The 23,192-nt window shown below is 41.4% G+C and overlaps 1 protein-coding gene across 2 annotated transcripts; it reads left to right on the top strand.

Annotated features, from left to right (window-relative positions):
- Positions 1–12: 12 nt before the first annotated feature.
- Positions 13–19,053, top strand: Pdcl2 (phosducin-like 2). Of its 2 annotated transcripts, NM_023508.7 has the most exons (6): positions 13–156; positions 6,056–6,176; positions 6,773–6,863; positions 11,899–12,042; positions 13,160–13,368; positions 18,571–19,053. In NM_023508.7, exons 1-6 carry the CDS (start codon positions 151–153, stop codon positions 18,720–18,722), a joined length of 723 nt encoding a protein of 240 aa, NP_075997.1. In that variant the 5' UTR covers positions 13–150; the 3' UTR covers positions 18,723–19,053. The 2 variants fall into 2 exon arrangements, with proteins under 2 accessions (NP_075997.1, NP_001297566.1); NM_001310637.1 differs by lacking the exon at positions 6,056–6,176.
- Positions 19,054–23,192: the final 4,139 nt, after the last annotated feature.

Genomic DNA, 23,192 nt, shown 5'->3' with positions numbered 1-23,192 from the left:
TGAGCTACCGTTGCACATGCGCAGAGGTCCTGTTCGCTCTTGGTCTGCCCCTGGAGCGTTAGAGACCACTAGCCAGAGCTGGCTGGTTCCCTCTGCCAGCCTGGAGGAAGTTTGAGGCCCTGATCCCAGTGAGGGGCACAAGAGAACATCATGCAGGTGAGGGTCAGGCCTTAGGGTGACCTTGGAGTCCTGAGCTGGATCAGCCAGCTAGCTCCAATCTCAGGGATGTGAATGGAGTGGTGTGGGCCGTCCGCAGGGGTGGGTTCTAAGATTTGTTCTTGGTAGGTGCTATTTTGTGCGTCTCTGTCTAGTTTTAAGAGAATGTCGTTTGGCGATATTCTTGAGTCTCATGTGAAGCTGAAAGAAACACTTAGTGGTTCAGTATCGCCTTTTACCCCTGAGTCCTGGAAATCCAAATGCTGTGCTATTTTTGAATTATGATTGGCCAAAGGGGATTCAATTGCGTTCATTTATGTTCTTTTAAAAGCAGGTTCGGGGTGGGTGGTGTCCATCGATGTGAAATGTCTCAGGGGTTTAAGGTGCTTGCTGCTGAGCCTAAAAAGCTGAGTTCGATCCATGGCACCTACAAAGCAGTAAGTGAGAACTCTTCAGGTTATCTTCCGAGCTACACACACACACACACACACACACACACACATGCGAGAGCGCAAACAATTTTCATTTTAAATAGAAAAGTTAAATTACAGCTCGACATTTCAAGACTTTGGTCTGGGTAATTTCACAGGGTGATGATGTTTTTTTTATTTATGAATTCTTTATCTTTGAAATTAGCTTATTTATTTGTATGGGCATTTTGTTTGCACGAATGTCTGTATACCACATGGTACCCACGGAGTTCTGAAGAGGACGTTGGATCCCCTGGAACTGAAGTTTTACAGATGGTTGTAAATCAGCACTTCGGTGCTGGGAATTGAACTCCGGTTCTCCTTTAAGAGCAGTGAGTGCTTGTAAAGGCGGCCCCTCGAGCGCTTTATAATAAAGTTTTAATTTAGAAAAATAAGAATCTCCTCCCTCCCTTCCTGTCCCTGCCCCCTTCCTCCGTTTCTCCCAGGAAAATCCTCACTTCCTGACAGAAGAAATAGCTTTCCTCTTCCCTGCTCCCTAGTGAAGGGAATCGGGTTTTTCTTGGTTTGTATATGAACTTTGGGTGGTTGGGTAGGTCATACAATTTATTAAGCTATTGAAAGCGCAATTCACATGTCTTTGGGTCCTTTCACGTTGGGCTGGGTGTTAGCAGGCACATTTGTACAGCTAGCCCGGCCCTGCAGTCTGTCTTGCATTGCATCTGCCTTTCAGGAATTCTGCTGAAGTGGAGCCAGCAGGAAGCAACAGATCACTGACCTAATAATTAATAGTATGATTACTATTAATAATAGTAATACTATTACTATTGCTCCTTGATTTATTCAGCAGGCATTTCTGAGGCTTTAAACATGGGCCTGTTCTCCAAGAGTGTATTTGAGAGGACAATAAAGATAACACACAGCCAGGCAGAAATACTGTCACCATTTGTGAAAATAGACTGTGGGTTCTATCTCTACTAGGTAACATTTTATAAATAATTCTAAAAGCCAAGGTTAGCACCCCCTCGAATACTGTTACATTAAGTCACATTGGAATGAAGTCTAGATCAGTTCAATACGAGCAGTTGAGTAGGTTGAACACATCTGTAAGAATATACTCTGATGACTCCCAAGAAGAGTCAAGAAAAACCCACCTTCGGATGCAGTTCAGTGCATAAGGGCGGCTCTTTTACGTCAACAACAGTCTTGGACACAACAGCCAAGACTGGGTTGGTTGGAGTGAAGTGGTAGAATTGGCTATGACTCTTATTTCTTTTCAGTCATCTCATTCAGGAGTTCTAAAGGAAAGAAAGTACCAGGTGATCGTGAAATGCAGAAAGTGTTCTTAAAAGGTGATTGTTGGACACTGTGGTGTGGCTCAGTGGTCTTGCGCGCGCTCGACTGGCCAGGAAGAACGACGCTGCAACAGGATCCTTCTGCACACGTTTATTGGGAGAGCTTGATTGTAGAGGCGAAAAGACTTCGAGCCCAGAACTGATGCTGCTTTTATAGGCCTAGGAGGGGCGTGTCTCACACCCGGATTGGTTATGCACTAAGCCTCATTTGCATGTTCCTCACCTGATTGGCTACTCTCTCTCAGTACCTTACAGAACCTCATTATCATACCTCATTTGCATGTCTCACATCTGATTGGTTATACTCTCAGTACCTTACAGAACCTCATTATCATGCCTGGGCCAGGCAGTGTCTTTGCAAAAAACTTTACTGCATATGTACACATTGGTTGTTTGTCCAATCTTATGCGTGGTGGCCAGCAGTAGTCAGTGCCACTCAGCAACGGCACATGTGGCTTCCCACACAGTGGGTGAAGGTGCCTGCTACCTGGCCCCAGTGATGCAAGTCTTTGGACCTGAGATGGATCCCTGAGGACCATGTAAGATAATGCCCCATGTATCTCACAGCACATGTGACCCACCCTTAATTTACACACACACACACTGAGAGAGAGAGAGAGAGAGAGAGAGAGAGAGAGAGAGAGAGAGAGAGAGAGAGAGAAAGTCTAAATATCAAGAAAAAAGATACTAGAATTGTTGTTAACAGTTACTTAGGTCAATATATCCTACTGAATAAAAATGTCTAGAGTGGGAACTGTAGCAGAAGCTTCTAGAAGGTCATCTAAGAGAATGAAAGGGAGCCCCTACAAGTGTCAGATGTGACCCAATAGGAAGAAAAATTTACATCAGAATCAAGGGGAAAATGGAAAAGCATGGAACCTTAAGGTGCCTAGGACCTCAGAACAGGCAGGTCTGATCCGACGGTAGACGACGAGATGCTAAGAGCCCAAACCTCTTCAGCATAAGAATTATTTTGAGCTGGTACTGCAAGAGAAGCTCTGAAAACCAAGAAATCATTCTTTTGAGAGAGAAATTGACATCCATAAAGAAATCTCCACTTGTGGTACATTAGCCGTTGTGTGTGTGTAGCAGAAAGCTGATTCTAATTCACCGAGGGATGATGCCTACTGAGGTACCCACCTGGGCATGAACAAACTCCTCCTCCCTGTTGGCTAACCTCGCCCTAGAAATCAACTCCTTGGAACATCTCTTTGTTTCAGCGGAAGACAGTGAGTAAACCTGAGCTTGAGCCCGCCTTTTGAGATTTGCTCATTGTGATATTCATCTTAACAAATTTCTGTTTTACTGCATTATATTCCAGAATTTGTGTCGCTCCCTACCCCCACCCACCTCCCCCGCCACCCTCCATCCCTGTTTTGCAATCTTCAAAGCCAGTTTTACCACCAAAGATTTACACATGTGCAGTTTGGTCTTGGGTACAATGTGCAGAGTAAGTGAGAACTGGAGCCTATGATGTACCCAAGGATAGGAGACAAGCAGGAGGTTGGAGTGGGACCTCTGTGTGGGGAATCCAAAGCAGGTTGTCCTTACAATTAGTGGTCAGGAACCAAACCTGCCCCTCAGGTAGTGTTAGCCCATGGCAGCTTTCCCATGGACTTATAATAACATTTTATGTTCAGTCTTTACAAATTCCCACCAATCAGTTTTCAAAGACAGCATGCAGAAAGACCAGGGGCGGCACAGTCATGAGCCATGAGGACAATGACTTACAGAGATTTCCAGGATTAGGGTGGATGGAAGCCAGCTATGAAACAATAGTGCTCATTGTAATCCAAAAACATCTACAGGAAGGAGTTGAAGAAAGACCATAAAATTTCTATAAAAATGTTTCTACACGGTAACAATAAAGAAAAAAAAAACCACAACTCTCCTATTTATCTTAACACCAGAAAGAACAGAATACAGAGGAACAAACTAACAAGGCTGAAGACTTACATGAACAAACGTATAAAACGGTGCTTAAACAAAGAAGGCAGAAAAAGTGAAAATACGCCCATACCGGGCATGGGGAAACTCCTTTTGCCTAGCTGGAAAGCTTGGATTTGAAAACAAATGCTTGCTGCCTTCACTAAGAAAAAAAGATACAAAAGCAACTAAAGGGGAGCAATGAGTTTGGTAATAACTTGGAATGGAACTGAAGTGATATATATCCCTCTGTCTCTGCCCAGCCCACAGCAATGGGAAAGATGATATGAAAGCAAAGAGATTCATATCTGAATGGCGATTTGATCGTGTGTCTGAGCCACTATGGTGGTTCTTGTGGGAGATGGAAAGCTGGAAAAGATGGTGGGGTGGGGGACAGCAGGCAGCTTGTGCTTTATTACGCTGTAGCTGAAATAAACCCTTCTCTTCCTGAATTCCTTGTGGTCGTCATGCTTATCACAGCAATAGAAGCCCGAGTAGCACAGCAAACATGTATGTGTCTACACCATGTGCATGCCAGTGCCCCTGGAACTCAGAAGGGGACAGTGGACCCCCACAACAGGAGTTCGGGATGATTGTGAGCCCACATTTTGGTGCTGGAAACCTAATCCAGGTTCTCAACATGAGTGGCAAATGCTCTTATATACGAAGCCATCTCCCTAAGGCCATTGTCTGAAATTTTAAGTTGCTACTTAATAAGAAATAATTTCTAACATGTCAGAAAAATGTGTTGCTTTTGACAATGAAATAAAACAGATTTGCAATAAAAGACCAAAACTTGTAAAAGGCCAAGTAGAACTTGTGAAAATTAAAAATAATCCATGGATAAGGTTTTTTTTAAAAAATATTAGTAAAATAGGAATAGGAAAATTTTAGAAAGAAGTTGAGGAATATTTGGATCTGAGAATTTTTCTAGAGTTATTAAAAGATACTATTCCATAGCTTCAAAATTCCCAGTGAGCCCATGCGAGACAAGTGAAATGAAGAACTTGATGCTTCATGGGGAAACCATAGATAAAAATCTTACAGTCTTTAGCATTTGGATTGGCTAACTGTGCAACAGAGAACATGCAGTTGCTGGTAGGATTTAGTTATATTTAAATTATTTTTTTAGTTTATCCACAGTCATGCCTTCTTTGTTTTGTTTTTGTTTCTTTCTCATTTTCACTTTTTGTTGTTGTAGTTTAGCTTTGTTTTTTGGGACTTTGTTTTTGTTTCTTTCTCATTTTCACTTTTTGTTGTTGCAGTTTAGCTTTGTTTTTTTAGGACTGGGTCTTGTTGTGTATGTTGGCATGGGTCTTACTAGCCAAGGCTGAACTTGAACACCTATCCTGAGTGGATCACAGTCTTTCATTGCTGCACCCAACCACACCCTCTTTTATTCCCCTCCCTTGAAATAGGGCCTCACCTGGATGGCCTGAAACTCACTATGAAGACTCCGCTGACTGTGGAGACCAGGCTGGCCTGGAACTCACAGAGACCTGCCTGCATTCCAGGACACATTTTCTCAATATGTAATTCTCTCTGTAGGACATTTCACAATATGGTAGCTTGCTATGAGGGTTCTTGAATCTGTGTGCCTCAAAAAAGAAACAAGTTCACCTGACAGTCTGGCACATAAAAAAGAAACAACATACTTTGGACATCGTGTGAACTGGGTTTGTCCACTGTAATCATCAATGTGTTTTTTGTGACTTAAAAGCTTACTTTCTCAATACTTTATATAGATGGTCTAAATTGATTTTTAAAATGTATTATTACTATATGTATGTGCATGGTGTGGGTGAGACATGTATGATAGTGTGAGTGTGTATGATAGTGTGAGTGGATAGCAGTCCTCTCTCTCTACCTTTATGTGGGATCTGGATCCTGCCTCAGGTCCCCAAGCTTGTGTGACAAGTTAGTGCCTTTACCAAATGAGCCATCTGGCCATCCTCTAAGATAATCTTTTTATAAACTTCTCTGTGATGCTGAGGACAGATGTGTCCTGTGAATCAAAGCATGTGGCCCCATTCTTGGTGGGAGAAGTAGGCTTGTTCCTGAAACCTCGGCTCCAGGAACAGCTTTGTATGTGCACGTTCCGCCGCCTGTCAGTCAGTTTTATCAGCCCATTTTACAATACATGACTATGCTAAAAGACTCTCTCTCTCTCTTTTTGGGGGATGGGGGTAGGATCCAAACGAAGATACAGAATGGAATGAAATTTTAAGGAATTTTGGCATTCTTCCTCCAAAAGAAGAACCAAAAGATGAAATTGAAGAGATGGTGTTGCGCTTACAGCAGGAGGCCATGGGTATGTGCGCATCTGGTGGGCTGCAGGAAGGGGATAGCGCACTGAAGGGAATAAAGTACACTTCATGAAATATGGGGGAGCGAACTGGCTATTATTTCATACAAACACTGCCCATCCACTCAGAATGAGGAGATTGCCAGGAAAATGGCCGATGTGTATGTTGAAAGGCACATGCCAATTACTAAAATGCAGAGATATGCTAGGAAGCCAGTGACACAGAGACACTCTAGGAACTCCGTGACATGTATCTACTATGTCCCTCTACTTTGGGATCACCCTTTCTTTGTCCTTTCTGTATGCTATCTTATTCACCAATCATTCCATGTACTCGGGGGAACCTACATTTATGGGATGGAATTGATCTTCCCCTTCGACTCTTGAAAGTGTCCTGCCAGTTTTGAGGGAATCAAAACTGCTAGCATTACAGTTTGTGTAACGTGTAACCATGTTTTAGCTGGTCACTACAGGTTTGCTAACGGTGCTGTTGATCTCCATTATCTATACTGTGGGGGTTTGTTTTGTTTAATTTCCTAGAAGTTGATTGTAAAGCAAAAATAATGTTTGGACAACTTGATTACCTAAGATTTCTGTTTTAGTTAAACCATATGAGAAGATGACACTGGCACAACTGAAAGAAGCAGAAGATGAATTTGATGAAGAAGACATAAAAGCTATTGAAATATATAGGTACAGCACTGCGGTACTGGGGCGGGGGGGGGGGTCTTTATGTGAGAACATGGCTGACAGGCTTACGAAGAATCTCCTTTATGCCATCACTTGCTTTTCTCTTGCTGCTTCCACGATTCTGCCGTTTGACAGATTGCCTCAGCTGTGTTAGCACGTGGGTATCTTTGGGTTCATCCTACTTGAAGTGTAGCTGACGTGCTGGACTTGGAACTTGCATCTTTAGTCACATTTGGGAAGCCGTCAGCCAGCAGTTCTGAAAACATGAGACTCTGTGTGTCTGCTGCTTTGGAGACTCTCACAATATAATGTTGACCTGCTGGACATCGGCGCTCTGGCCCTTTGGGCTGTGCTCACTCTTCATTCTCCTTTTAAATCAGTGCCTCTGGATTAATAATAGCAGTAGTCCAACCTTTTGGCTGATTCTTTCTTTTGGTTGCTTAAATTTGTGAAGCCCTCCAGTGGGTTTCTCAATTTAGCAAATTCTCTTTAATTTCCCTGGAGGGTTACTACCTACAGCACTTGTAATATGAAATGTGTAGGATTTTTTTTTTTCTTCTCAGGGGCTCAGATATTTGAACATCTGGTCTTTATTTGGTGATAATATTGAGGAGGGGTTGGGGAAGGAAACAGCCTTGCTGGGGAACTACATCACTGTTGGTGGGCTTTGAGAATTCCTAGTCCTGCCCTGCAAAGTAGAGAGAGGTGAGGGTGTGAGCTCTCAGCTTCCTGCTCTGGCTGTGTGGTGCTGTACCTCTTCACTAGGATGCACTCTCAACCCTGTGGAACCACAGGCCCAAATAAGTCCATCTGCTTATCAGCTGCCTGGGTGGTTACAATAGCTACCAAACACATTAACTTTGAAAGTATTGTAAGAGAAAAAATCAAGTCAGAAAAAAAAAAAAGGCTGTATAAGTAGAAAGGAAATTATTAGATACCAGCTCTTGATACAAATAGGAGGGAACAGTAAATGGAAGCAGGACTTATTTCTGTCAATCAAAAAGTTAACTGGGACTGGAGAGGTGGCTCAGTGGTTGAGAACGCTGGCTTATCTTCCAGAGGACCTGGCTTCCTAGCATGAACAAGGAGGCTCACAAGCATCTCCAGTTTCAGGGGCTCTGACCCCTTCTTCTGTCTTCCATAGAAGTACAAGTGGTACACAGATATACATGTAGGCAGAACACCCATACACATAAATAAAATAAAAATAAATTTTAAAGATGTTTTGAGTTATATCGTGGTGGTGGTCTCTCAACTGTTTTGTTTTTTGAGACAGGGGTTTTCTGTGTAGCCCTGGCTGTCCTGGAACTCAGAGGTCCACCTGCCTTCTCCTTTCAAGTGCTGAGATTAAAGGTGTGCTGGGCGGTTCCTTCACTTTTTGATCCATCTCCTGCAGCTCTCTTGAGCAGCTTTTTCCCAGGCAGTGACTGTGGCCTGGACAATTTGCATTAGGGCTACATCACCTTAGAATCCTGTGAACCAGGGATCTGTGTGGACCCCGCCCAGGGCACCTGTGGTCTGAGTACCAGAGATGGATACCTTGTGTTCTTCACTCTTCTCTCATTGGTTACAATTTAGTCTCACAAGCAGGCTTGCAAGTGTAGTCTTCCTGCAAGCTGCAAAAGAGGAATCTATAATGATACTCAGACTCTATCAAAGCCTGCGATAAGATAAAGAAGTGACAAATATCTTTTTCAAGAAATTAGGGACAAAAATGCCACTGGGTAGGTAGCCAGCTATGAAAAAGCAAGTGAATTAAACCCCGAGGTTCCCATAGCTAAAAGGAAGAAGAAAAGTCAAAATGTGCACATATCAGCAATAATGCTGTTTGTGTTTGTGGCAAATACACTAAACTGTCTTCTTTGACATGCCTTCCTCTTTCTCTTTCTCTTGATGCATGTTACAGTGGTGGAGGAGCTAAAAGCTAAAGCTAAAGCATTTCTCAGAGTTTAGTGCAGCACCAAGGATAATAAATGTGTTTTAGTTCTGCTAACACACACACTCACACACTCACACACACTCACAGGATATTTGAGCTCAGAGCTATATTAAATGAAGAAAAATACATAAGTACATAAATAAATAAGCCTAGAGCATCCATTTAAGTGGATCTAGAATTTCTGTCATAATTCTGGAGCCATTGCTCTGGCTTCCTTTTCTCATCTTCCTATCGTTGCTAGGGAGCCTGGTTCCTGGTGCCAGCAGTTGTCATTGTGCTTCAGAGTCTCAGAGTAATGTGATACTTGGGCCAACAATTGGAATCTAGATTCCCCAGTTTCTGGATTGCAGCAAAGAAAGCCTTGGCAGACCAGTTCTGCAGTGTTGTTCTGGGAGTCATTCCTGGTTGGCCAGCCTAAGGCCTACTTCTGAGCAAGTTTGCAAAGTGCTTAATTTCCCAGGTTAAGTACCTTTCTGCTTAAAATAGCCAGAGAGCTTTCTGTCTATGTAGTGAATCACAATTGACTTGATTGTTAAGTACAAAATGCAGGCCACTGAACACTGCCTCTTTCTGATGGCAGGACTAACGCCCATGCGTTAACCTTTCTAGTGAAAAAGCTAGGGAAAATGAGGGGGAGGGAGAAGTTGATAGTTGTACCAATAAGAAGGAACCTAGTAGCAGACCTAGCTCAGCCTTATTATTCTCTTTGGGTTTCATTGTGTTTGGCTTCATTGTTACGCAAAGTGACTTTTCCTACGGCTTGGGTCTAACATGCAAAATGAGGCCAGTGTGTTCTGAAGCTCGCCCGCCCCGAGGAGGTTTTGTTTGCTTTAATACAGTATGAGCAGGAGGTGATTACCACCATAGTTACCGGTCTCAAGAACAAGGGCCACACCGTGGCACATGGGCCACAAAGGTCAGGATCAAAAGCAGCAAGGGAAAAATACCCGACACAGCCTCTGTTGTGGTTCCTGTGGGAATGGACATGTGAGGCAGTAGTAAGCAGGCTTATGATTGGCCAGTTGAATCATTTAGGTGGGCTCTGGGTGAGGTCTGTTAGTCATCTGGTACTGGGTTCTAGGATGACTAGGGCAGGGAGCCTTATAAGAAAGAAATAAAACAGCACGCACAGAAAGAACACGGAGATTGACACCAGGCATGGTGGTACATGCCCACAGTTGCAAACACCTGAGAGGCTAAGGCGAGAGGATTAGTGCCAAGGAGTTTGAGACCAATCTCAGTGACATAGCCAGACCTTGCCACAAAAAAAAAAAAAAGAAAGAAAGAAAAGAAAAAAGAAAGAAAGAAGAGAAGAGAAGAGAAGAGAAGAGAAGAGAAGAGAAGAGAAGAGAAGAGAAGAGAAGAGAAGAGAAAAAGCAACTGAGGGTGTGCTTTCAGAGCTGGCTGGCTTGCATTTGAAGAAGGTGTTGTCTGGCAAGTGTTTGTTCTTTTTCTTGGAACCAGCTCCTTCGGGAACAAGTATTCCCAGAGGGATTAGCAAAGTTCTAGATTCCAGAACATCAATAATGCAGAAAATGAGGGTCAGTGAAATGGTTCAGTGGGCAGAGGTGTTTGTTGCCAATCCCTAGGGCCTGGGTCTGTTCCCTGGAACCCATCTGCTGGAAGGAGAGGACCAACTCCTGCAAGATATTGTCTGATTTCCATACATGTGCAATAGCATGCACAGGTATGCACATGCACACATGTGTGCATGCATGCACACACATATACACATGATAAAATGTAACCACTTTTAAAAGAATACAGAAAATAAGAAGATGGAGTCATATACAGAGAAACAAGAGGAAGTACCCTCGCAAACTTAAGTATAGAAACTTATAAGTGTATTGTAAACGACTTGAGGTTATTTAATAAATCCGAGCATGGCTTAGTCATCGAACTATGTAAATTTTGAGAGTTACTAACAAGGGTTTAGCATTCTATGTGGATGAATAAATAATAAAAGTGAATCAGTTCTCCATGTGCCACACGCATTGCCGAGAAGTTACCGTATTGCATTTCTTATTGCTGTGATAATATACCTGACAAAGGCAACCTAAGGGGGGAAAAAGTTGATTTTAGTTTTGAGGGCACAGTCTGTCATGGTAGGGACATCATGGCAGCAGGAACTTGAGGGAGTGGAAGCTCAGCTCGCTCCCTCCTTGCTAGGCAGCCTAGACCCCAACCCATGAAACAGTATCTCCTACATTCAGGACTCATCTTCACTCACCAAGGCCCACCCCAGCATGGGTTCAGCTCACAGAGCTGGGAACCCAAGCATACTGCACAGCCTGCAGGCAGCTCAGCAGGGATGAGAGCCTCCTCTCCTGTGTTCATCAGTCAATCTAAACCTCTTCCAGGTAGCTCAGCTTGGTTCTGCTTCTTCCAGGCAGCTGGTCTGGTCTGAGAGTCTTCTTTGAGGTGTTGCTTGTCTGAGTCTTCCTTGCAGTGTTTATTGCTTACTCTAGCAAGGAGGAGCCTAGTGACTCTGGTCAATTTCAGGAACTTCCTGAAGCTATCTGAGCTTTTCCACCTTTCTGCTTAAGGAGTCTCCCTGCAGGGTGAAATGATTCAATCTCCAGGAAACTGTTACACAACACTTAGTCTTAAGTAAAAATAAATTCAAAGTCAGTAATAAAGTTCTTACAATTGCTATACATAACATACAGTAGTGCCATTTCTCATACCAAAAGAGGTTATATGGTGTTCTATGTTCCTTAGGGGTTAGTCAGTCATTCACAGTGTTGATATGTATGGGCATCACATTTGTTACTCTAAATTATTATTGGGTATTGATTGACCACAAAAAACATACACTTTGAGGAAAGGGGAGATGGTTCAGTTGTTACAAATGCTTGCTGATGTTGCAGAGAACCTGGGTTCAGTTCCCCAGAAGCCCCATCAGAAGACTCAGAACTGCCAATAACTCTAATACAAGGGAATTAGAGGCCTTTTGGCCTCCTTAGGTATATGCAAGCACCTGGAACACAAACTCACAGACCGATAGACACACACACGGAGAGAGAGGACGGAAGAGAGAGAATAAATATACAAAAATAAAAGAATATAATGCTTCTGTAATATTTTTGTTTTACTTAGAGAAAAGCGGTTACAGGAATGGAAAGCACTTAAGAAGAAACAAAAATTTGGGGAATTGAGAGAAATTTCTGGAAATCAGTATGTGAATGAAGTCACAAATGCAGAAAAAGACCTGTGGGTTGTAATTCATCTCTATAGATCAAGGTAATTATCCAATACTTCAGAATGCTGGTGCTGTGATCTTTTAGAGACACTCCTAGCTTTAGGGTCTGTGATGAGGAATATTTAAGAAAAAGAAACATATATTCACACGAGTACATTATAGAATTTTTATCTTTAGGGATTAAATTAAGTATGCTAAAATATTTTCATTTCTAATCTGTGGAATGTCACATTTCTAAGAAAAATTATCTCGGCTTGGTAATTAAGATCTCCTGTATCTGTCCTCTTCTCTGTTTATCTGAGCTCAAACTCAGCCAAGGATAGTCTTGAACTCCTGACTCTCCTTCTGCCTCCCAGAGTCCGAGACTAGTGTGTAGCAACGCATGTGTTTAATGATGTACTGGGGATCAACCCCTGGACTTCATGCATGTTTGGCAAGTCTTTGGAGAAGGGAAACTGGGAACCCAGAAGAGACACGCAAACTAAAGCCCAGGGGTGTAGAGGAAAATGAAGGTGTATGTTTGGGGGTGGGAGGACAGGGTCAGCTCCGACCTCATCTGCTCAAGCACACCATGATAGTCTAGGGAAGGGTTGGAGGGTGGGTGGAACGGGAGTTCTGTGATGGATGAAGCAGGCAGCACTGGAAGGTTGGGATCCTGCTTTCAATCAGTTTTAAATTTTAGATGAGACACTGGGATCCAGGATGGGGAAGACTGTGGGTGAAATATGTTAGCGTCAGGAGAGTCAAAGAAGTGTGAGATGAGAAACATTAGACTAACCAGTGACAAGTGTAGGGTCCTTTCATTTCAGCCCAGGACTGCCCCAGACTCCCTATGCACGTCTTTTCATTATCATTTGTGTTCCTATGATCTTTCATCTAGGAACTGGCTCAAATTAATGCTAAATGGAATATAGTCTACCTAAATTAGGTACCAGACTCCCATGGTACTAGCTTCATTCCCAGGCAATAGTGGAATTTCCAGTAAAAACCAGAGGACTCTAATACAGTCCGTCTTTGTTAAAGGTCACAGCACAAGACACAAATATGCTTTTATATAAGAAGCAAAGATCTATATTGTGCAAAAGAGAGGTTTTATTTATTTTTCTAGCTTAAGAGGAGTGGTCTGTGTTTGAAGTGTACTGTGTATTCTCTCTTTAGTGTCCCAATGTGCTTGGTGGTTAACCAACATCTGAGTGTCCTAGCAAGAAAGTTTCCAGAAACCAAATTTGTTAAAGCCATCGTGAATAGCTGCATTGAACACTACCATGACAACTGTTTACCAACAATTTTTGTTTATAAAAATGGTCAGATAGAAGGCAAATTCATTGGAATTATAGAATGTGGAGGGATAAATCTCAAGCTAGAAGGTAATGGTGTTCATTTTTAAATACTTACAAAACTAACAAATGAAAACTTCTCTAGATGAACAAGTGTGAAAGTTTATTTCTTTGAAGTGAAGTTTTTCCCCTTAATTTTCTTCTACTTTTAAGATGTTAACAATTATTTTAGTGTGTATGATAGTCTGCCTACGGTATGTTTGTGTCCCTGTGTCAATGTTCATGCCCAGGGTCCACAGAAGCCAGAAACAGGTGCCGCAGTCCCTGGAACTGGAGTTCCAGCTTCCCGTGATCTGCCATGTGAGTGCTGGGACCGGGTCTCTGCAGCCATTTCTCCAGTCCCTATTCTATTCTCCAGAGTGATGTCCTCCTGTCATGCTTATTATATCATAGCACATTTCACTTAAAATTCTTAATGGTGTGTGTCTAGAATAACTTTAAAGTATAAATGATCCAGTGTAGAGTCCAGTCCATCTCTGCATCTCTTTCTCAGTTCTGTGTAATGTCTGCTCTAGCCAGGCTGGGCTTAGTCGCTACAGACCCCAGACAGCCCTTTGTGCTCACACTGTCTCCAATAGTCTTTCCTTTTTCCTACATTCCTCATCTTTATCTCCAGATGGTAGCTAGTTTTGTTGATTCCCTATGAGTCTTCAGCTCTGGAACAGGTGCAGAAAAACAGTTTTCTTTCAATTACTTTCTCTCCTATAGCATACAGCACTGGAGTTTATTTTTTTAACCTATTTTCTTCCTCCTAAAGTCATCCCTTTGTCTTTTCCATTCGTGGATACTGATGTTGAAACATTCACATTGTGTGCTGCTTAACTTTCATCCATCGCCACAGTTCTTATCATCTTGTGTAATAAAACTCTGGACCCATTAAACAGGAACCTTTCATTTTACCTTCCCTCCCTGTCTTAGTTAGGGTTTTACTGCTGTGAACAGACACCGTGACCAAGGCAACTTTTATAAGGACAACATTTAATTGGGGCTGGCTTACCAGTTCAGAGGTTCAGTCCATTATCATCAAGGTGGGAGCATGGTAGCTTCCAAGCAGGCATGGGGCAGGAAGAGCTGAGAGTTCTACATCTTCATCTGAAGGCCACTAGAAGACTGACTTCCAGTTAGCTAGGATGAGGGTCTTAAAGCCCACACCCACAGTGACACATGTACTCCAACAGGGCCACACCTACTCCAACAGGGCCATACCTCCAAATAGTGCCACTCTTTAGCCAAACATATTCAAACCACCACACTCCAACCCCTGGAAGCCAATCTACTTTTTGTCTTTATGAAGCTGATGATTTGAAACACGTTATATAAGTAGGGCAAGGCTGGGTTTTCCTCTTTTGTGCCTGCTTATAAGCATCGCTCAACACACTGTTGTCAAGGCTCATCCCTTACCTTTTTTAGGTCTGAACAACGACCCAATGTCTGCATAGGCCACATTGCAGACATACATCCTTCATCGATGGATACTTACATTGCTTTTACAGTTTGATTGTTATAAATCATGCTGCTAAAACATGGGTGTAAAGATTATATGTTCAGTAATTTTGGAAAAAACCCAAAATTATATTGCTAGGTCATATGGTTATTCTATTTATATTTTGAGGGATTGAATCATTTTATTATTCTTTAGCCATAATATATAAGTGACTATACATGTGTGTATTTAGCACTCATACTCATACACACACACACAAACACACACACATAGAAATGTAGGGATTGGTTATATTATAAATTTGAAACTATTCAGTAAATGGCAGTCTATCATCCTGAAACACTTTTTAAAGCTCAATTATAGTTTTCTAAATTTCTTCCTTTCATACCTTAATAAGTTTAAACTTTATCCTTCTCTCGTTAAATACAACTTGTGTTTTTGTCACTCCCTTTCTAAGAGGATGTGAGCCGATTGTTGTTTTTGAATGACAATTCTTCTATCCTCATGCCTATTAGTGAAAAACCTTGTTTTTGAATTTTTCACTTTTTAACTGTACGAGGAAGGTAGGTGTCTGTGGTGATGTTAACTGTCTACTTGACAAAAGTTAGTATCAACTGAGAGATGGACTTTGGCTATGTCTCTGAGGGGATTGCTTTCGTTATGTTGAGAGGGAGAGATGGAGGGTGGGAGGGAGGATCTGTCTATTGTGGGTGAGACCATTCCCAAGGCAGAGAGTGCTGGAGTATGTAAGAGTGGAGAAGCCAGCTGAGCACGTATGCACACATTCACTGCTCTTCCCTAACTGCAGACATATTGGACTATAACCTGAAACTGTGAGCTAAATAGACTCTTTCTCCCATAAGTTTCTTTTAGCAGAATATTTTATCACAACTGGAAAAGAGACAAAGGTTCTACCAATGATAGTATTGATTTCTCTTCTTATTGGCTTTTTATGAGAGTTCTCATTAACCCACGTATCTATCAGGTCTTAACATTGTTATGCTGGTGCGATTTTTGTCAAGCTGGTGAATATACAGTGTTATCTTTTTGTTCCTGGCAATATTAAGGATTGAACTTAGGGCCTTGTGCTTACTAGACATGTGATCTACCCTTGAGTTATAATGTCAGTGCTACAAATGATCCTGTCCCATTTAAATTTGGAATAGCAGTAGGATCAAGCATTCTTTCGTAGGTATTGGTCATTTGTTCTCTTGTTTATGCTTTGTCTTTCTCAGGTGAGCTACAGAAGTGTGTGGGGTTCTGCCCACTGCTTCCACAGCATCACTTGCGGGCTCTCGGAAGCTTACCGCTTCAGACTGCTCTTCTCTATGTATATGTATTTCTCAGGGGTGTATATGATGGAGCCCGAGATCTTTTCCACTGTGTTATACTTCCAGGCCAACATTGCTTTTCTCCCCCTTGATACAAAGTCTGGCTTCAGACTCTTAGGCTCAAACAGTCTTTCCTTTGTCTCTCAAACAGCTAAGGCTCTAGGTATGCATACCTGGGTCTAGGTATACATTTTAATTGTTAGGAAAAAGTTATATTAGGATAGTGAAATTTATTGGTCTTTTTATATTATACTTACCATGCTTCCCTTTAAAACCATTATACTTCCCTATAAAAACCCTATATTTTCTTTTAATAACTTTATTTTTAGCTTAGGTCTTAAATAACATTGTAATGAAATATTAAAAAGAAGGGATCTGATTTTATTCTGTTGCCCTAATGCCATTTACTGAAATTTCATTTCCCTCTGTTTTTACATCTATTTTTAAACTGTAAAATATGCATAATATGAACTCTCAATGCCTTAATCATCTTTTCCAACATATTCTATACATTTCTTTTTGAGAAGGGAATCTGGCCCACATTGGCCTTGAACTTGTGATCTCCTTGGCTTTAGCATCCCTAGTAGTAGACGTACAGACAGATGTGCTGCCCTGCCTTGCAACCTCTTTCCTTCTTGAGGCTAAATAATACATTTTAGTTATACATCCCTCTATAGGCAGACCATCAGGTTCCTTCTGTCTTTGGTCTACTATTAATGCTGCTACCATGAAAGGAGCTGACCCCTGCTGCAGTTCCTTGTCTCCACTCTCTGCTGATACCCAGAGCTGCAATTTACAGATTACACAGGAATTCTACTTTAAGTCTGTTGTTGTTTTAGAGATTGCCACACAGTTTCCCCCAGCAGCGGAACCACAGGATACTCATACAGGCACAGGCTATGAAAGGCTCTCAAGCCCGCAAGCCCCCTGGGCTCCTATCCACTCTGGTTAGTTTTTGGTTTTCGAAAATAGCCATCCTGGGGCATGGAATGAGGTGTTTTCTGTTTCTGCTGTAATTTTTAAGTGCCTCAATTTATTTCTGAGATCTCTTCTCTGTTCTACTAGGATTTTTGTTTTGTTTTGTTTTTGTCTATCCTTGCATTAATAGAACACTGTACTTATTGCTTCATAATAATGTAACTATTTCTAATAAAGTAGAATTTCATATACCTTATTATCAAGTTCTATCAAAAATCATATAGTTATTAGAATATTTATAGACTAGCTGTTAAAGTGTTAAAGTGAAAATCATATATTTAGTAGAATATTTATAGATTAGCTGTTCCTATTTTGGAATTTTGCTTTAAATTTATTTCAGTTTCCTTTACAAACATTCTGCTTATACAGAATTTAGTTAATAAACATAAGAGAATGATAGATTTCCATGGATAGGCATTTAGAGACATCAAATTGACTATTTTTGTTATTGATAGACTTATTTTGATAATTTATATTTTCCTCAAATTCTTCCATTAACAGCCTTACTCATTTTCAGATGTGTTGGTGTATGTCGCATCCCAATAGGCCCATTTTTTTAAAATACTGAATTTTAATCTTTATGAATTACTTAGTTATTCGCACCTGTACTGGATCTTGGTTTTGTGAGGATTTTACTTTGTGTTTGCCTATTTGATGCCCAGGGGATGATGGTATCTTGTCAGCTTGGTTGTGACACATGTGACTTCTTTGTTACTTGATTTCTTCCTTATCTTGTAAGCAAGCAGCTACTTGTTATTCAGAAGATCCAATCTGATTTCCTGCTCCTCTCTATTGCTTTTGCCTTCCTGGTTTTTTTTGTTTTTTTTTTTTTTGTTGTTGTTGTTGTTTTGTTTTTACCAAATTCTACTATTTTATCTCTTCTTTATGCTTCTCCTCAAGTTTACACCATTTTCTTCCTCCCTTCCTTTTCTCTCTCTCCTCTTCTTTTTTTATGTGGGGGGGGGGGGCTGGAACTTGTGGCAATCCTCCTGTTTCAGCTTCTTAGATGATAGGATTACAGCATGACCTACCACATTAGGATTATTAGTTTCTTGGTGTACACCTTTGACCTTCTTATTTTCAGTCATTTTAAGATAAATATTTCTACCCATTTCCCGTTAAGGACAACCTTGCCTGTGTAATTCTGATAGTATAACAGTTTGTCATTCATTTTAAATGCATTTTCAATTCCACATTATTATTATTATATTATTATTTACATTTCTCATGTGTGCCTGTGTGTGTGCGCGCGTGTCCATAGGATAACTTTCAGAAGTTCATTTTCTTCCTTCACCATGTGGATCTTAGGGCTGTCTCAGGTTGTCTGTCAGACTTGGTGGCACCTTGGTGGCAAGCAACTTTACCTGATGAGCCATCTCACCAGCCTTAATTTCCATGCTAATTTTAACAAAGTCAACTTCTGTTTCAATTTTTCCAAGATTTTCATCCAGTTTAATGATAGGTTTTTATCTATTGTAGAACTTGAATGGAAACTATCAGAAGTTGGAGCGATACAGAGTGACTTGGAAGAAAACCCCAAAAAGGGCATTGCAGATATGATGGTGTCTTCAATTAGAAACATCTCCATTTATGACAGCGATAGCTCTGGCAGTGACACTGAGGCTAAGTAGAACTTGTTAATAAATAGCTTTATAGTGTATCCATCGAATGCCTTATTTCCTGCTGACTTTAGCTACAAATGAATTGACCTCATTTTCATTCTTATGTAAGAAGTATAACCTACATGTCAATTGAAAAAATTTCAGGTATTTAAGAATATTGTCTCTTGCAAATATGAATATTTACTCCTTAATATTTTGTGACTTATTTTTTCTGACTCCTGTTGGACAAAACCCAACAAATACTTTAAGTCCTCTGTGTTGCCTAATCACTTCCAAAAAGACACATGGAAGGAAATAAATATGGCTTCATAAATAAAATTAAGACATTTTGTATGTGTGCACCATGTGTGTATAGGTGTGCATGCCTGTGAATGTGCATGTGATGGTCAGAGATCAGTTTTGGGTGTCTTCTTTAACTGCACTCTACCTTAATTTCTGAGAGAGAGCCCCTCACAGAGAAGCTGGACTGCCTGAGTGAGGAGTGCTCCCCTGTTCCATTATTCAATGCTTGCCTTCTACTTCCCTGTGCTGGCATCTCAGGCACACAACCACACCTGGCCTTGACACAGGTGTCGAGCATCTGGGCTGAGGTCTCATGTGTGCAGTTTACCAGGGGAGTCATCGCTACAGACCTTAAGTTGATATATATCTGTTTTCTAGAAAAATCATATCAAAGAAATAGCTACCTAGTTATATCATTTAATTCCTGAATTCTTGTTGAGGATACAAACAACTGTGGGAGGAAAGGAAGAGCCATATTGTAGTGAAGTCGGGCTGCAGCTCTGGGCTCTGTAATCCAGCTTGACATGAGCACTAGCTTTCCTTCCAAGTGAAACCAAGTGTCAAACATCTCCATCAATATAGTCCTGTCCTGTTATTTTAAATTTTATTTATTGTATGTGTATGGGTATTTTGTCTGCTTGTTACTCTGCACATCAGCTGTGCCTGGCACTCAAGGAGCCCAGAGGAGTGTATCAAATCCCCTGCGACTGGACTTACAGACAGGTGTGAGCTGCCAGGATGCTGCTGAGAATTGAATCCAGGTCCTCTGGAAGAGCAGTTGGTGATCTTAAATTTTGAGCCATTCCTTCATTCTCCCTCCCACCCTCCCTCCAACAGCTGTCCACTTATTTTTTAATGTTAAAATGAACAGGATAGCTAAAATAAAAGGTAAACTTTTCCTTTTTTACTGATCCACCAAAAGATAATAGTAAGGGTTTATCCACAGACATAGTTCTGAAGACTTAACATTTGTAATAACCGTATACCTGTTGTCAGGCAGTGGTGGCGCACGCCTTTAGTCCCAGCACTTGGGAGGCAGAGGCAGGCAGATTTCTGAGTTCAAAGCCAGCCTGGTCTACAAAGTGAGTTCCAGGATAGCCAGGGCTACACAGAGAAGCCCTGTCTCAAAAAACAAAAAAACAAAACAAAACAAAAAACCAACCAAACAAACAAAAGGATGGTTGTGTGTGATTCTAGCCTGTCATTTCATTAGAATATAGATATTTGTCAAGTCTGTGAGAAAACTGACATGTAATATTCTTCACTATATGAGTGGTTTGATAGGGCAGAAACAACAGTTTCTAATTGCTAATACTTAATAATTGTGCCTTATAAAAGTGGACACTTTCTATTTCATTCTAGTATTTTTTAACAATCCTTGACAAGTGCATGTTATTGAAATCTCTTTCTCTACTTACAGTATGGTATTAAAGTTTGCTCCTAGGGTTCCTGGCATTTCCAGAAAACTTGTTAGAAATGCATAATGTCTGACCGTAGGCAGACTAGTGGGGTTGACTTTTCACTCTAATGAATGCTTAGGTGGATGGTGTGTGCATTAGAACTCAGGAGCACTGTGCGGCAAATCCCTTAAAGCTTGAAGGTGTTTAACCTCACCCCACACGGGTTAGTTAGTCTACCCAAGTGGAAATGCCAGCTTCAGATCCAAGTCAGAACTGAATTCAAAGAACTCTGAAGAAGGAAGATGCTGCTTTAAGACAGGCTCTAGCTATGTAGCCAAGGCTAGCCTCAAATGGGGTTGTTTTAGCCTGTTCTTCCCTTTCTGGCTCTATCTCCACAGTGGTAGACCTGGGAGTGGGACCGTGGAGACGAGGAACACATGGAGAGTGCCTGACATTCATACTGCGTCCAAGAACTTGTTTTTAATGAGGCATGCTGAGCTCTCCTAGAAACTGGGTCAGCCTCCCATGGCATAGTCCGTTGCTCAACATGGACACAGATTAGGTTTAGCCCTGTCTCTGCTGATCTCTTAGTCCACCTACCCCCCAACCCCCACCCCCAAGAAGTATACCTAGCCTTCTTGCTGCTTGAATTTCCTTTCTCTGTGTCAAATGATTCAAGCTCAGACAGTACTTTCAGTCAGTCAAATCATAAGAAATAGTACATCCTGACCATGTCAAATGATGGGAAAGAAAGCGTGCTCTGATTTAGTTCAGCGCACCCCTGGCCAGCAGTGTCTTTCCTCCTGTTTGGTAAGTACTGAGTGATGCTGATAAATCTTCCCATGGATAACGTTATTGTCTCCCTTTAGACTCTAAAGTTTAGAGACACCTTCCATTTCTCTAGTTGATGCTGAAGACATAGTCACATCACATGAAATGAAATGGGGTAAAGGGGACAGAAAAGGACAGTACTGTCTAAGAACCCAAGAAGACATGGCATCAGAGATACAGAGGTAGGAGAACACAAGTTGGAGGCCAGCCTAGGCTACATATTGAGACTTGTCTCAGAATGAGCCAATAAGTGGAGATGTAGTTCAGGGATAGAATGCTTTGATCCTTAGTGAGCACACTCTTGAGCACACGTGTGTGACATGCCCTCGTGTGCACACACACACAGAGGAGGAAGCCGAGGAGGAGGTAGTTTCTGGCATCACATATTGGTAGTTATTTAGAAGGTGAGCTACTTGGTGCTCTTTGCTCCCTGCTTTGGACCTCACCCTGCACCATATACTGGTGGTATCTTCTTCTATTGCAGTGTTACACATATTACTCAAGCAGTGGCTTTCTCAACAGTGTTACATATTCTTCAATAGCATCTAGTGTTATCCACTCCTACACAGGTGGTAGATCTGTGTATTTAGAGTGACACACATTCTTAGATAGGCAGTAACTTTATTATAGTCACATGTTCTTATACAGAGAGTTGTTTTACCTATACTAGTGTTCCACATTCTTGTGGACACTGTTAAGACAATAGTACTGGTCACATGATCTTCCCCAATAAATTCCAGTTTATCTCTCCTTAATGATTTTATATAAATCTAAAGCTATTTCTTGACAATCTTCCTCCAATCATAGTTGGGGACCTAAACCTCTTCCTACCTAATCCCATTAACTTAGTCAATCAGTCACCTCAGGTATTGAAGTAAATGCCGTAAGCAAATAGTAAATAAAATAGTGTATCGTCTGGTAGCAGGGGAAATGGTTAAGATAGGACACAGAACATTAAACAAATATATGCAATTAATATATTATGGGGGAAACAGTAAATAAGAAACTGGGTACTGTGTAGACAGAGGAGTAGGAGTACTTAAATAACTTGCCAAGATCTTTTGACACTTGAAAGTTGAGGAGGCAGGCTTAAGAATAGGTACGGCAGCATCTAGGCAAAGGTTCTCAGCGCTGCCTCTGTCAAGGCCTGATGTGGGCAGAGATTAGCAAGGAATTGGAAAGATGTTTCTGGAATGTCACAGGAGCAAATGGCAGGCTGTGAAGTTGGAAGGCAGGCATGGGGCAGATCACATAAGGTATTATGGTCATGATTATGCACTCAGATGAACTGAAAATATGAGTTTTAGAAGGAACACTGTGACTGCTCTCATACGTAGGTTCTTCTTTTTCTTTTTTAAAGACAGGGTCCTGCTAAGATTACAAGTGTATACCACCATTAACTACTCACAGTAGCAAAATATTCTTGTTTTAAGAGGCATACTTGAGACAGCCAAGGGAAGACATCAAGTAGCTAACTGGACACGTGTATGAAAACTGAAGGAGAGGCTCAGTCTGCAGGCAAAATGTCTGAGTCACTGGAACCATTCCCAGGGAGCCAGTGGCAGACTGTAAAGTTGGACGACTGTCAGTCTCACCAACTAAAGCCACAGGTCTCCAATATTCTTATTCTTATATGGGTAATACTCTGACACTCAGGGAGATCACTTGACTTCCAGGGTTCCTCAGCTTAAGGCAATCAGTAACATTTTAAGCCTATACTTATGAATCCCATAATACCACATACATTACTGAAATTCCCTCTATTTTAAAAGGACTAGAAAGAATCTGAATAATAGAGCCATGGAATTGTAAAAAACTTGACAGTACTATTCTGCATGTCTGGATCTTCCAACTCACGAAAAAATACAATGAAACCAGGAGCGTTAGTGGCTGATGTGAACGTGGTATGAAGAGCAGACATCACTTTGCGACTAGTGGAATCTATGCAACTAGGGAAAGATTCTCA

The sequence above is a fragment of the Mus musculus genome, chromosome 5 (assembly GCF_000001635.26).
Source record: "Mus musculus strain C57BL/6J chromosome 5, GRCm38.p6 C57BL/6J".
NCBI classification, from domain to species: Eukaryota; Metazoa; Chordata; class Mammalia; order Rodentia; family Muridae; genus Mus; species Mus musculus.
Note: the sequence above shows the minus strand (reverse complement) of the source record. Positions and strands in the feature narration are given on the sequence as shown.

Coding starts and splice junctions, on each gene's coding strand:
- Pdcl2 (NM_023508.7), top strand. Junction 6,177..6,772: donor CTTACAGCAGGAGGCCATGG/GTATGTGCGCAT, acceptor TTTCTGTTTTAG/TTAAACCATATGAGAAGATG. Junction 13,369..18,570: donor GATAAATCTCAAGCTAGAAG/GTAATGGTGTTC, acceptor TATCTATTGTAG/AACTTGAATGGAAACTATCA.